Genomic DNA, 15175 nt, shown 5'->3' with positions numbered 1-15175 from the left:
AAGGGGAAGAGAGAAGGGGGGGGGGCAGAGAGACAGACAGACAGACAGAGGAAAGTGTGTTTAAGATGCTGACGTCACAATTGCAATCGTACAGTTTACAAGGAAGGACAAGACATTCATTTCTTATTTAATTAAACTTTTGTTTAAAAATCAAGTTTTACAGCGTTTGCAACTGCATAAGGCATATGAGCGTGCTTAACTTGTTCTTCTATCTGTTTTATGGTACCGGTACTTATTGCGTATATATTTTTTTTTAATTTATTTCCTTCTCGTCCACAGAATGCTCCGAGCAGCGGCGGTCCAAGAAGTCATCTCTGTCCTTGAAACGAAGGTCAAAGTCCGTGAGCGCTTCCGCTCTGGATACCATGGCGAAAGGTAAGCCCACATTCCTCATCATCGTTAATTATTGTTCACGTGGGTGGTTGGCAGATGCTCTGGTGTGGTTTGCGCCTTCTTTCCTATCAAACATCTATAGATTTTATCTATTCTGGGGGTTTTTTCTTTTTTGTGTGTTACTCTCTTGTGCCATCTCTAAACTTGAACACCTACTGCTCTATGATCTACAAGGCTACAAGTACTTAGTACTTGTGTTGTAAGTACCTTAAAACTTTAGATTGTGAAAACTTTAGAATTTGTTTTTCAACCGTTATTGTTCTTAGTAAGCTTTCAAACATTTAACATTGTGTGTGCGCCCATTCTCTTAAGTTCCCATTCTCTGATCCACTGTCTTTGCCCATTATTCAAATCGATCGTTTCCCAGAAATCATGAATTTATTCTCTCCCCCCCCCCCCTTCCTGCTTACCAACACTTTCTCTTCCCGTGAGTGCTTGGCAGGTGCTCTGGTGTCGTTTGCTTCTTCTTTCTTATCAAACATCTATCGTCCGTATCTCTCCTCCTTCTTTTTTGTTTGTTTGTTACTCTCTTGTAACACATCAAATCTTTGTCATTTATTTGACCTTATTGTGTTGCATGGGCCGTAAAACACTTACTAAAACAAGCTTCTTTTCCCCTCTCCCACCTCCCTGAACGCCTCTTACCCCCCCCCCTCCCCTCACTGACAGACGGTGTGAGTTCGGGCCTTGTATTCGGCATTCCGCTCAGCAAGTGCATCCAGAACGACAAGGAGCTGGAGAAGAAGAGGAGGAAGGTTGCTCTGGTCGCGGCCTCTGGCAGTGTGAAGATGAGGACGGACAGCACTGACAATCTGGCCAATCAACGGCCTCACAGGTACTGTATGTTATTATAGCCTACCTCCGTTTACTTTTCTGCTTTTATGTGTAGATCAACATTTTATTAATGTTATTTTTGTTTTGTTTTATTTTTCTTCTGTTTGCTCATGAAGGCTATAGCCTGAACAGGTCAAACGTAATGTTGACATATTTATGAATTGTCCCGAAACATGACAATGAAATTAACTGAGTAAATAAAAAGTATGTGTGTGCTTCTTTGCGTGTATGGATGTATAATAAACATGTATGTGTGTGTGTGTGTGTGTGTGTGTGTGTGTGTGTGTGTGTGTGTGTGTGTGTGTGTGTGTGTGTGTGTGCATAGACCCATGATATGTGTGTGTGTGTGTCTGTCTGTGCGTGTGTGTGTGTGTGTGTGTGTACGTATGTGTGTGTGTGTGTGTTTGTGTGTGTGTGATCGTGTGCGCGTGCACGTGTGCAGACTACAACTCAATCAAACCAAATAATTCAAACGAACCAATCATTTCAAACAAACAAAAAACGTTTTGTCACTAGGAAGTCGAGCAGTTCTTCCCAGGGCTCCTTGGAAAACGGCAGCAGTGCTCACAACGGCAACATGGCCGCTCCACAGCAGGGCCTGGCTGTGCCCTCCTCCCACAAGGTGAGTCAAACTTTCACCATCTTCTCTTCTTGCTCTCACTCTGTCTGTCTGTCTGTCTGTCTGTCTGTCTGTCTGTCTGTCTGTCTGTCTGTCTGTCCGTCTGTCTGTCCGTCTGTCTGTCTCTCTCTCTCTCTTTCTGTCTCTCTCACACTCTCTCTCTGTCTCTGTCTGTCTGTCTGTATGTCTGTCTGTCTGTCTGTTTATGTCTGTCTGTCTGTTTGTCTGTGTGTCTATCTGTCTGTCTGTCTCTCCCTCTCTCTCTCTCTCTCTCTCTCTCTCTCTCTCTCTCTCTCTCTCTCTCTCTCTCTCTTTCTCTCTATCTCTCTTCTGGCACTGTGGCACCATAAGTGGTCAGCGATGCCAACAGCACGCAAGAATTCAATACTCCCTCGGGAGTCCTTGAAATGTGCTGAACATAGATCACTGAAATGTCCCAGAAAGTGTGTTTTGGCACGATAGTTGGTGGGACATTTCAGGAATACACGGCCCATAGTCTCGTCCTCCATAGTCTTCTCTTCTTGCTGGTGGTTATAGAGCAGGCTGAGGTAAACTATAGCCTATCAACTAATTGATAATAATTTTGCCGCCAGTGAGATGATAAGTGTCCGTCTTGAAAATCAAAATCGATAGTTTCTGGTCCTGCAGGCAAAAGAAGAACAGTTAACGTATTTTATCTCGTTCAATGCCTATGAATGAAATTATTTTTTACTTTTGTTTATCTTTTTCTGTAGTTACTATTTAGTTGGGTTTTTAAAAAATTAGCTGTTTACTGTTTGCCTTTGTTTATTATTTACTATTGTGTATTGTTTGCATTCTGCAGAGAGCGGCAAGCTCTGACAGTTTATCGGAGTCGGAGTCAAGTCGGAACACGAGCTCTAGTCTGATCGATGCTTTGTCGCTGTCCACCTCCCAGCCACCCTCACGCCTGGGAAGTCTGGCAACGGACGGAAGTCAACTGACCAATCAGGGAGAAGCGCAAGTCCCGAATGTGGTCAGGGCGTGCTTTCGGCACATAGAGACTTATGGTGAGTGGCTTTGCCGTTTTTTATTCAGATTCACATTTTTGTTTGTCCTGTTTTGGCGACAAACTTACTGAAATTTTGTTGGGGGTTTTTTTTTAAAGCATCCTTTGTGATAAAAAAGTCATTTATGTAATCTGGCGTGTATTTTCGTTTTTAAAATTTAATCCCAGCATTTCATAATTGACATTGAAAATTGGTTATGAAAAACTCTTGACACTGGTTGTTTATTCGCTGTGAGTGGTCTAATTTGAATCTTTAAAATACACAAACAAACTTGTCAACTGACTAGAAAAAACACAAAAACAGGCAGATATGACAACGAGATAAAAAGGGAACAATAACCATACAGTGTTTAGTAGTTCAATGAAGAAATGTTGGAACTATATTAGTAATATTTGAGTGGAGCTTCTGCAATCAAACAGTTGTACGTCCAAAATAGAAAAGCAATTGGGTGCTAATTTTGGCAATTGCTTTTTTTTTTTTATTATTGCTCACAAGAGATAATAATGTGTGGTCTGGTGGATGCATTTATTACAACAGAAACAAGAAATTATGAAGTCAGTATATGTTGTGATATATGTCCGATTTTGAAGCAAGGTAGAGTTTTCATTGAGAGTTTTGAGTAAAGCAAGTATTTTTGAAGAGACGCAAGGAGTAAACTATTTTGTGACACCAAGCATCCAACAGAAACAGGCTTTCTTTTGTATGGCTGTTTTATTTTAGAAACACTTAATTGCAGGCTCTCTTTTCTTTTCTTCTTTTTTGTTTAAAGATGAAAAACTCAAGAGGCCCACATATTTTTTTTTTGTCTGAGGTTAGCCTGAGACAATGGGAAAAGAACCTGAGAAATATACATGTTGTTGTTTTCAGTGATACGTGTATAAAATTGCTATCTTCTTTGCCCCTCTGACTGTCCCCACTAAGTCAAAATATGGCTTGCATGTTTGGATACTAATTAATTATCTTGTGACAGAATATTTCACTCTTTTTTCTAAAATGTCTTTTTCAGGTCTGCAGACACTTGGAATTTTCAGAGTTGGCTGTTCTAAAAAGAGAGTTAAGCAGGTGAGGCTGTGGCGGGAATGGGGGGGGGGGGAATCTTGTAGGGCTGGAGAGATTGAGTATTCATAGAACACACTCAAGGAAACATCATTGCGCAATCCAGGAAACATTCGTCAGCTGCTCCCTGCCAGCTTAGCTGTAGGACAGTGAACTCATTACTGCTGCCAGGAATAGAACGTGCTGGAGAGGAGTGGGACAAGTGGCTCACTGAAATCTGAGGAGAGCCGCCCAGTGATAGACAGTGTTTTAAAATATGGCAGAAACATAGGAGTTTGGTCTGGCCCTTAACCTTTTTAAAAAAATAATCTTTTTATTATAACTTCGTATGCATTTGTGGGATGGTTGGAGGGGAGAGGAGGGGGAGGGGGATAAGGAATGTCCATGATCTTGCTTTCAGGGTGATTTGTCAGTACTTAGACATTCTGTCATTAACATGTTCTTTTGTGTTTTACTTTTGTTTGGTGTCTATCCCTCATCTCCTTTTGATGATCCTCTTCACCTTTCTCTGGTTATTTTATTGTTTAGTATTTTGTTTAGAATGTAGGCCTACTTCCCCTTTTAAAGTTTTGTATTGGGATTGGAATATGAAAATTGAAATGTGTATAAACATTTTGGGAATTTTAAAAAATTGAAACAAACAAATTATTTCTCAATCATCAACAATTTTTTTCAGCTGTTCTACAGTGATCATGATGAAGCTCTTGAAAAGATAATATGGTGTTAAAAGTTTGCTCCTTTTTTCCCCACTTTCTCAGTAAATAAATTGATTGTTTTTCTTAGGAAAAAAGAATGTGATCTTTGGAAATGACACATTTGGAAACTTCTGATTCAATTATTTTTTTGATGCTTCTTTCCATAGATCAAAAACTGTTTTAAAAGAATTTAATCATAAAGAATAGTACTTCCAATATATGAATTTGAAAAACAATTCAAATGTGATCAATTAATATTTCTCTTAGTTTAGTTTAGCTTGATGTTTTCATTTTTGAAAAAGTATTTTCCTTTCACATTGACTTGTGTCTGTTTTCCCATTTTGCTTATTATTACATATACATTGTTTATCTGCCCACAGCTGCGAGAAGAATTCGACACCGGCAAAGATGTGCTGCTCACCCAAGAACATCAGGCCCACGATGTAGGGGCTCTGCTAAAAGAGTACTTCAGGGATCTGCCTGAGCCGTTGTTGTCACGGGAGCTGTACCTGCCCTTCCTCTATGCAAAGAGTGAGTCATATGCTATAGGCTCTGTGTGAAACATGAAGAATTGATATAAAGAGAGAAGTAGGCCTACTTTTCTACATTATTTTTCAGATGCAGAGTTTGAGCAATAAAAAGACACTTGTCAAAATGACTGACATAAGTTTAAAGTGTATAATATTATCTATTTATTTTATTTTTATTATTAGTTTATTTATATATTTCTCCACACATTGTTTAGAAATACTCATAGATTCTTATTATAGATGGTGCTTCACATTATTAGTGCCTGTTTTTAAATAAACTCCTTTGAAAGGAAAATCAAAACCAAATAAAAAAGCAAGCAAAATAAGATTCACACAGTATCGACAAAATCTCAGTCAGACAGGTTTTCTCGTCTATCTTTAAAAAAAACTCCTTTGAAAGGGAAATGAAAACTCACAAGAAACAAACCAAATAAAATATGTAACATAAAACCTCAATTCAAATGATTTTTTCTTCTCCAGGAATATCCGAAGAGAGCAAGCGTCATGTCGCAGTTGGTCTCCTGATTGCCATGTTGCCCGTCGCGAACCGGGACACTCTCTGGGTTCTGCTCAGGTTCCTGGCCACTGTGAGCCAGCATGCCACAGACACGACTAACGAGAAGGGAGAAACGGTGAGTGATCTTGTTTAACAACCTTTACTTCTTGGCTTTCATAAGTGAACTAAAGTGTGGGTGGTTGGCGGGGTTTTTGTGGGGATTGCTCCTTCTTTCTATCAAACATGTGTCATCAGTTGTTATCTCTTTTTTTCTCTTTGTGTTACTCTTAAGTAAAACCTCAAATTTTCTGCTGTTATATGACCTAATTGTGTTGCAAGTGCGAGAAAACTTTTACTACTATACTAATATCTTAGTAAAGCCTACAACAATAAAATGGGAGCGATATTGTCATGGAGTGTGACCAAGAAAAATTCAAGTAGACAGTTAGTGACTGTGCAGGAATATATATACAAGTGTTGATACTTTTATGTTGTGGTGAGTGCAAGAAAATATTGATGATGGGGCATAGCTTATGTTTTGTTTTGAGAATCACTAGGCTTATGTTTAGAAAAAAGCAAAGGAAGAGGTGGACAGACAACATTGCGGATTGGACAGGGAAATCCTTCGTCCAAACTCAGAGAGTCGCAAAAAAACGTGAAAAGTGGAGGTACCTGACGAGGCTTCCTGTCAAACAGTGCGATCCTACGATCCTCATAGATTATGAGATCAGTAGAGGCTTATGTATCCATCTTATTTTTATGTTGAAGGTTTATCATCATTTGTTACATCTTTCCTTGCAGGTTCCCGGAAATAAGATGGATGCTCACAACTTGGCGACCCTGTTTGGGCCGAACATTCTGCACAGGTCAAAGGGCGCCAGTGACAAAGAGTTGTTGGCTGAGTCAGCGGAGAGGGTGGAGCAGAGCAAGGAGGTTATCGAAGTGGTGAAGGATATGATTGACAATCACCACGAACTGTTTGAGGTAAGAAGGCACGAGTTTTTAAAGTTTATTTTTAGTTTCCAGACTTCTGTCACCAGCTGTCACTATGGCTGTGTTCATCCTTCAGGGACCCGCTCTTTGCCCCAATGGACCTCCATCTATCTCCTCTATCTCTGCTTTGATCCAAGTATTATTTCATGAAGTTGAAGACGTGTGTGACTTTTAAAAAACTGCAAGAAACCTCAATGTAAATCGAACTGTTCAATATTACATTGTAAAAACTAGAGCAATTAAGTTGTAAGTAGTACTGAGATGAAGCTGTTTCAAACTAAGAGAGAGCAAGTGAAGAAGGTCATATAGGAACTTTGACAGACAATTGTGGAGTAAGGTTGTAAAGTTGTTACCTCATGGGCCTAGTCCTTCTCCTAGTTCATCGTTCTCCTTCACTACCGGTGTAAGATTTTGATACCTTACATACATCAAACAAAAGCAAATATAAGAATTTCACAATCAACTTAATTTTAGTTGCTTTTTTTCTTTACCACTAGTTGTCAAATTGTTTATTTCTCTCAGTGGCTTGCCCTTGACTATGAAAAAGTATTTTTCAGATGTTAATCGAATGTATCGTCATGCTACGTTAAGAAGTTTCACGTCGCACTTGAGAGACATTAATTTAAGTCCTGTGTAGTACAAAGGGCATTAATCATGAAATAGTCAAAGTGATAAAACTTATGTCTTTGAATCATCTCCCTTGTGTCACACATTTTACACCAATATTAAAGCTATAACTGCAGTTGAACCTGCCCCAAAGGTCAACTGTCAAAGACAATCACCTACTACACAAACAACCACTTGCCACATCGTCCCTTGTGATTTTTCTTCACATCACAATGACTCTATCCAAGAAGTCACATTTTTTACTTTGACAAGGGATGGGGTGGGGGGGGTGACTTGGACAATTTCCACTGTATTTATTATTATGAGGTACCGGTATGAGACTGTGCTCCTGGTGGAGCATGTGTGTTGTTATATGTAAAGAAGTATTTTCAGTCTGATCATAGTTGGAAGAGAAGATCAATACTATTTGTTTATTTTTTTATTTTTTTATTTATTTATATTTTTATTCCTTTTTTTGCATTTTCTTTTTATTCATTTTTTAAACAATTTATTTATTCATCTATTTATCTATTTATTATTTATATATTTATTCACCTATCTATTTATTTATGTTTATTTATTTTTAAATTGTGCATTTACAGATTACTGGGAGCGTCCGAGACGACATCCTGAGGTTGTTGATAGAATCGGATCAAGAGACAGCAGACAGAATACTCAAGTGTTTGGCAAATCAAAGCCAGTAAGTAGGTTTTTTTTAAAAGAAAATCCACTACTCTCAAGCAGAATATATCTCTACGACTGTATACTTTATTTAAATGTTGTTGTGTCCCTTTTCTCATCACTTGTTTGACTTTGTCTATGTTTGTTTGAGTTCTGTCCTCTCGTTATGATTGTGGTTTAATCTCAAGATGTACTCACCACTCTCACGGGTGGTGGAGGACACCACTGGTAGGTCCTATTTCTTTACTTTCTCTCTGTTGTTTCTGTCTGTTTACCTAACTTTTTCACAGCACTAAATGACCATTATTATGTAGATGTGCTTCTCGTTATTCAAACAAAAAAAGCAAATCATCACTCTTTGTAAATCAGTGTAATAAAAGTATGGAGGAGTAAACATGAAAAATGCGTCTTCTCTGTTGTATACCTACACTTTTCTGGAAAAACCGGGTGTCTTAAAAACTGCATAGAGCATCCTAAAATCTATATGTATCATGCAGTGTTGTCTTGGCTCATATAGCACAGCTCTTTTATTCTTTCTTCTCATTTCTTTTTTCAGAATCGAGGCTGATCCAGAGTCTATGTGCAGTGTCTTTGAAGACGCCTCAAACAGTCCAATGTTGTCGCACTCTTTAAACAGTGATGCAGACCTTCTGGCCTTGTCCAGAAGACACACTTCCACTGCCCACCGTCCACTGCGAGTTACGAAAAGTGCTGACGATAACTTGGATTCACCAGTGTCCAAATCCCGAGCCACTCATCTGTCAGAATCCCAGGCACTCTCTCCATCCTCTAAAGACAATCAACGATTATTCGGTGACTCTTCATCATCACTAAAACCTCGATTTGACTTGGGCCAAAGTTTTCCCAGCCCTCTTCCAAGAAGAGTTCCTACGCTAAAAATTTCCCAAGAAGATTCCAGTCCCGAGGTGACGCTTCGAGGGAGGCTGGAAGGAGGCGGACTCGATAGACCTTACTCGGAGAACTATAGTCAAAATCTGAACATTCCACGGCCACTGTACCTGCGGGAGAACAGTAGCTCCAGCAGTGGCCTTTCCTCCTCCCTCAACAGCCACGGCGGCTCGGACAACGGTCAGTCTGCTCACTGGGGACTTCCAACACCCCCGGGCTCCAGAGAAGCCTCGCCGAAACCCTTCTTTCGATCCACATCCTCCTCATCGACCTTGATACCTTCCCCCTCGCCAAGTCGACTGAATCACTCGCATGCACAAGACAATTTTGAGAATACTCCGCCGATGGGCTCCGCCGAGTGGGAACGGGAACGGTGGCACCACTGGGAGATGATCGCAGCTGAGAAGAAAAATTCGGAGGCAGAACAAGAGACGTTGGTCTGAGTCCATCGCTTACTCTCTGAGTTCATCTCTTACTAGGCCTTCACTGATCGCATCTACGTCAGCATTTGAAGACTGCAGGGGGAAGATCTGACTAGGGATGTCCAAACAATAGTCATTTTCTTCAAATCCCCACAGTGCAACACAGTGATGACATATAAAGTTAAAACACCTGTCTGAAATAACCACCACATGATTATTTCATTAATAGAACCCCAAAAATGTCAAATAATTCATGAAAAAGGAAGGCTCGGGATCTAAATTTTCAGGGAAGTGGAAAATGTGACATTGCCAGTTTTCCCCTGTAGTCTTCATTTGATCTGGTGTTCTCCGTCTGGCTGGTGACATATGTACCGCCAACTAGCATCCGAAGTGGTGAGGAAAAACTTCCTCCTCCATGCTCTTTCACGGAGCCACAAATCACGTAAACGATGTCAGAACGTTGCCTTCCACAGTGATCTTTTTATTTTTACGAGATGGCAAAAGCCACCAGTGCAAAGACCAGATTAAGAGCGTTATGGTGTCATCATTACCCCCTACGCAGATCATGTGAAATAATATATTTTATAAACCCTCTACTGTAATTTCATCTTGGTGTTCAGAGAAGCATTATGGTGAAGATGATCATGTTATGCCCCTTTTGTATATTATTCCAGTCTTGACATGCAGACCTGAGATAAGCATTATGCAACTCTAGCATATTATTGAATGTTCTTTTCTTTTGTACTTGATAATTTGTTTCAATGTTTTTCCACACGAAAATGATATTACTGCAATGTACCGATGTGAATATATGTAATGTATATATATATAAATATATATTATCTAGTGTTACAGCTATTTGGAACACATTGTTTTATTTCAACACTCGGAGCCGAGACCTGAAGATTGCCCTCTGAGATTTGTAGAGTTTGATAAGCAAATGAGCAAAGGAAACAGTCGTTTTGACAGCAACTCGTATACTTGTTTGTGACTCCCGAAGGATATTTCGTCCTGTTTTATCTCAAACACTCTGTTTGTTATGAGGGTAAACAGAATTCTCACAAACACACCTGCTGTTGCAACAGCCAGCTAGAAGCAAACCTAGTCTCTGAAAAGCTACCAGTTACTATGTACACATTTGTGTACTGCTGGCACATTATATGATCAGCAAACATTTACAAATACAGAAATACAGTCTAGCACGCACATAGAGAAATTAGTGGGATGCAGAAGTCTTTTCATTATGTGCAAATGTTGCTATGTACATGTTTTGAATACCAAAAAAGTACATATTATATTTGAAAAAGTTTGGACCTGAAAATCTGTTCACCATATACAAGTTCACTATGTGCGTGTTAGATTGTATATATATATATGCCAGAGACAATCATTGTTCTGTTACAGTCATGAATGTTAGACATGTAGTTCATATACAAGAAACGGATTTATCCTAACTTGTTCGTTTTTGTTTAATTTCTGGTTATTTCATTAGTTATACTTGACCTGAGAAGATGAAGGCAGACTAAAGAGCAGCAATGAAAAGTACACTTACCTCTATACATTTTAATTTGTAATAAGAAAAACATCAAACTGTAAATTTTATGCTCAAATTTTGAAAGTTAAATATCATCCCTGATGGTTTTTTTCCTTGTCTATGTTATGCTTAACAGTCTCTGTGTTATGTTTAACACATTTTTTGTTTGTTGTCATTAAATAGCAATGCTGTGTGCAATTTACCTGCAGGAATGTGTCTGGCGCACTCCTGTCTTTTATTTTACATACATCACACACATTCTGTAATGCATAGAGAATTTTTAGCAAGCAAAGTTATTGTGCAATGGCAGTTTTAATATTGTTTCTCTTACAAAGTCGACCGTGTCAATACTTTCACTACAACCCATGAAAAAATTGTTTTGTAGCCAAGCCAAACTTAAAGGTGAGGAGTGTTCGACTCATAACATGTTTATATAATCATTTTTGTCATTATTTTTGTCATCATTTTCATTTGTTGTGAAGTTTAAAAAACCTGGAATCTGCCCCAACACCACACCCCCTCTCCCCAACCCACAAAATGCTCAAGAACAAACACATTAATTGTTGAATATAAGTATTGTAATATTTTCGGATCTTTTACTTAGCTCACTTTCTGACTGACTTTAACATTGAATCTCAATCACATCGAATTAGGATTTTTAAATGGGCACATATAAGAAAAGCCAGAAGAAATTTGAAATCTGAGTTGTATATGCCATTTATCTTTCTCTCAGCTGAAAGATATCTATCACCAATGAAGCTGGTTTAAATAAGTTATAGCAAATGCAAAACCTTACCCATTACCCATCAAAATGTACTTAGCTTACATACTTAAGTCGTCTAATCGACACATTTTTGTACTGATAAAACGTTTAAGTTAAAGATATTTAAAGTTTTTAAACACAAGAGAAAGGTTATAAAAAGAATAAGTTTTGGTGTTGTTGTCTCATTGAATTTTTACGGAGTTTGACACAACCCTGAAGTTCTATTAGTACATACTGAATCAAAAATCAATGTTGTCCTTAACTGAAAAGATCAGTCTGTTGCAACTTTTACTTATTCCTATCTACAGTACCAGTCTTGTTGTCTTAAGTAATTAGGCTGGTATCTAGTATTCTACACATTAATGCATACCCACACACACACAAGCACACACACACACACGCACACTCACACACACATACTAGCACACACTATATTACATACACACACCCCCATACATGTACAAGCACACACAATATATATTACAGACACACACACACATACACCTACAAGCTCACAGTCACAAGCACACCGACATAACTATAATGATGTACAAATGTTTCTACTGTAATAATTCTTTATAAGTACTGCTGTTTCTTCTTGTTTTGGTCTTCCTTCCACCCTACCAATGCAATAATCATCAAAGTTTGAATGAAAAACTATCATGTACCATTGAGCTTGATAATTATGAAGATTGTCTATTTAGGATGTGTGTCTGTTTCCGTGAATGTACTTTTTTTTTTTGGCTTTGACAGGACGTTGGGGTTGGGTTTATTTGGAGAGTTGTAGTGTTTTTCTTTTGTAAAGAGAAAAAAGAAGAGTGAGTGAGAGAGGGAGAGAGAAAGAGAGAAACACAGAGTGAAAAAGAGACAGTCGTTTTATGTAAGTGTGTAAGAGAAAGGGACAGAAATAAAGGACTGTGATCGTCATTATATGCTCATAAATGTAGGTCTGAACAGCAGTTGGGAAAAATAATATCGAACTGGCCAAAAAAAAGAGAAAATAAAAAACTATGTTCTTGAAGTGGCCTGGTCTTGTGTGATCCATAGGAATACTGGCCATTCCTATGGATGAAGTCTGTAGAATTTTGATTGCTACCTTGAGATGAGTGAAGCTCATTTATTGGTATGTGAATACTTGATTTTGTACTTCAAAAGGGACAAATTCTATACAGCATAGGTTGTATGCAGCATAAATATATTTTGCCTTGTGTGAGAGAACTTTGGTACTGTACATCTGATAAAAGACAACGTTTTCTGCTCTCATAAATTTGTCTTTGTGAGTTTGTCTTCACAATTTTCTTATCTGTTTGCCAAACTGAGTTTTGCTACCTCGTAATTTTTTTTCTACAAGAATCAGCAGTGTAAATAATGTTGAGTGTTAAATGTATTATATGTTTTATGATATAGTCAAACGGAGAAAAAAATGGCAATATACATAATATTTCAAGAAGTGCTAAAAGTATAACGATGCTGATTTTAAATGTTCTAACAGTCTGTATAATTCCTCTTCGTTGCTTTGAGACTCTGTATGTTTATTTCTTCTCTAGCAGCTGAGGCTAAATATTTTTCTCTTTCTTATCATATGTGTCACAACACGGTGGAATCAGGCACTCGTCAATTTTTGGGCAAATGATGTTATTGATATTGTCTTAGAGCTTGTTCCATTTGTCTTGCTTTCGATAAAAGAATGACCCATCTATCTTCAGTAGATCTCAAGATATTTCAGATTGAAAGATGTGTGTGTGGGGGGAGGGGGGGTGTGCGCCTGGTTTCAAAGGTAAAATTAGTGAGAAAATGGTCACCAAAGTTTGGTAACTTCAATAGGTTGACAGCCATTGAAGACTGAAAAATATACTTATTTTATGCCTTTAAAAAAGGTTTTTCAGAAAAAAGTTCAGATGGAAATGTGTGTTTAGATGGACAGAAAAAGTGTTGATCCAAAAAACAAAAATTTTATCAAAATTACCAAACTGACGAAAAAATGCCTGCTTCTTCGTTTTCGTTATTTTGACAAGCACCTGATTTCACCATGTTGCCTCACAGATATTTTCTCTCTCGTATCATACTAATCACAAACAATTCCAGCTTTTGTTAAAGAAGTTGCAATAGATCAAAAGCATTGAAACCTAGGGCTTGTCCTCCTATGACTGGATTTCTCTTGAAAAAGAATCTAATACTATTCTGAAAATAATTATTGCTGTCCTTAAAAAATGATTGCATTTTCCCTTTTCTTATACCTCTTTATAACATCAAAGACTTATCATTCTTTCTTCCGTCTGTCTAATGAGTATTCCGAAAACAACAGTAAACAGAAGGAAAGTAATTAATTCTGAATAGTTTTTCTTCTTTTGAGCAGCCTCTCTAAAACCAAAAATGGGCTCGACCAAAAAGAATCCAGCGGACCCTCAGAATTTGGTTTACGTTTAAGCAAATTTAACTGTATTTTCCTTTCCAAAACAAAAGTTAATATTGCAACGGTCAGTAGTTGGAACTTTCAATGACATGTTTCTGAGTGAATCGCAAAACACAGTTGGTGTTACCAGTTCTTCTGTACCTACTGTGAGCGAGCAATTCAATGCCTATTACATGTGAAGTGTGCCGCTGACAAAATGAGATACCTCTCACAATTGCAAAAGCAGATATTGGCAAAAATTCAACTGGCGGTCAGATTTGTAGATTTTAAACTGATACCACTTTTTAAATAAATAAATTTGACATCATCGTCATCAGTGCCTTTCACCCCTGACAGGGTATAGGCCACATACAAGCTCAAATTTGACATGTGTTTTATCAATTCTTACTAATAAATGTACAAACTCAACCTATAAGTTTGACGTATCGTCCCCTCAGAAATATTTTGTCCAAAGTGCTTCTTTATTTAAGTGTACTCTTTGGACAAAATGGGTCACGACGTGGTGGAATCAGGCTCTCGTCAATTTTGGGGCATGTGAAGTTATTGGTATCATCTTAAAGCGTGCTCATTTGTCTTGCTTTGGATTAAAAAATATCCATTTATCTTGAATACAAGTCGAGATATTTGCGAATGAAGTCAGTGGGGGTCACCAATAAAAATTGCCAAAGCTGTGTTTCTTCACTTTCATTACTTTTGACGAGCGCCTGATTTCATCACCCTGCCTCACAAATAGTTCTGAGGTGACGGTACCTTAAGTCCATAGAGTTAAAGCTAAAATCGGAAAAGTAACTCATTTTGTCAGCAAGCCTCATCGCTACGCTGTTATTTCTACTGCATCAGTTTATGATTTATATTCCCTGAAGGCCACACGTGATTGTAGTCAGCATTATGTATGTGTTATGTGTCACGTGTCTTGTGTCAAGTGTCTTGACATTGATCCTGTTGATTGTGTCTTTGCATTGACTTTGTTAATAAAACACGTGACGTTTTTTTTTTAATCATACTGTTGCTAGCACCTGTGGATGACGGCTTGTGTTGATCATAATAAATTACCAAACATAATGTACTAATTGAGAGATACGCTTGTTCACAGTCGTCACTTATTGGAGGATTCTGTTGTTGTTTCTGTGTGTGTGCATGTGTGTGCGTTTGTACTTGTTATTCTGCTCTCTTTCTTTATCTATCTCTATCTCTCCCCCCCCC

At 38.2% G+C, this 15175-nt stretch overlaps 1 protein-coding gene across 2 annotated transcripts in view; it reads left to right on the top strand.

The window, feature by feature from the left end:
• Nucleotides 1-15048, top strand: part of LOC101846662 — a 112325-nt gene extending 97277 nt beyond the window's left edge. For both annotated transcript variants that reach the window (XM_035970883.1, XM_035970882.1), the window contains exons 4-13: nucleotides 280-375; nucleotides 1063-1228; nucleotides 1744-1849; nucleotides 2670-2874; nucleotides 3881-3936; nucleotides 5006-5156; nucleotides 5636-5787; nucleotides 6453-6635; nucleotides 7853-7950; nucleotides 8488-15048. In XM_035970883.1, the coding sequence (XP_035826776.1) occupies nucleotides 280-375; nucleotides 1063-1228; nucleotides 1744-1849; nucleotides 2670-2874; nucleotides 3881-3936; nucleotides 5006-5156; nucleotides 5636-5787; nucleotides 6453-6635; nucleotides 7853-7950; nucleotides 8488-9283 (2009 nt within the window). In that variant the 3' untranslated portion in view covers nucleotides 9284-15048. The remainder of the gene's footprint in view (nucleotides 1-279; nucleotides 376-1062; nucleotides 1229-1743; nucleotides 1850-2669; nucleotides 2875-3880; nucleotides 3937-5005; nucleotides 5157-5635; nucleotides 5788-6452; nucleotides 6636-7852; nucleotides 7951-8487) is intronic.
• The last annotated feature ends 127 nt before the right edge of the window (nucleotides 15049-15175 follow it).

The sequence above is a fragment of the Aplysia californica genome, unplaced genomic scaffold (genome assembly GCF_000002075.1).
Source record: "Aplysia californica isolate F4 #8 unplaced genomic scaffold, AplCal3.0 scaffold00333, whole genome shotgun sequence".
In the NCBI taxonomy this organism is placed as follows: Eukaryota; Metazoa; Mollusca; class Gastropoda; order Aplysiida; family Aplysiidae; genus Aplysia; species Aplysia californica.
Note: the sequence above shows the minus strand (reverse complement) of the source record. Positions and strands in the feature narration are given on the sequence as shown.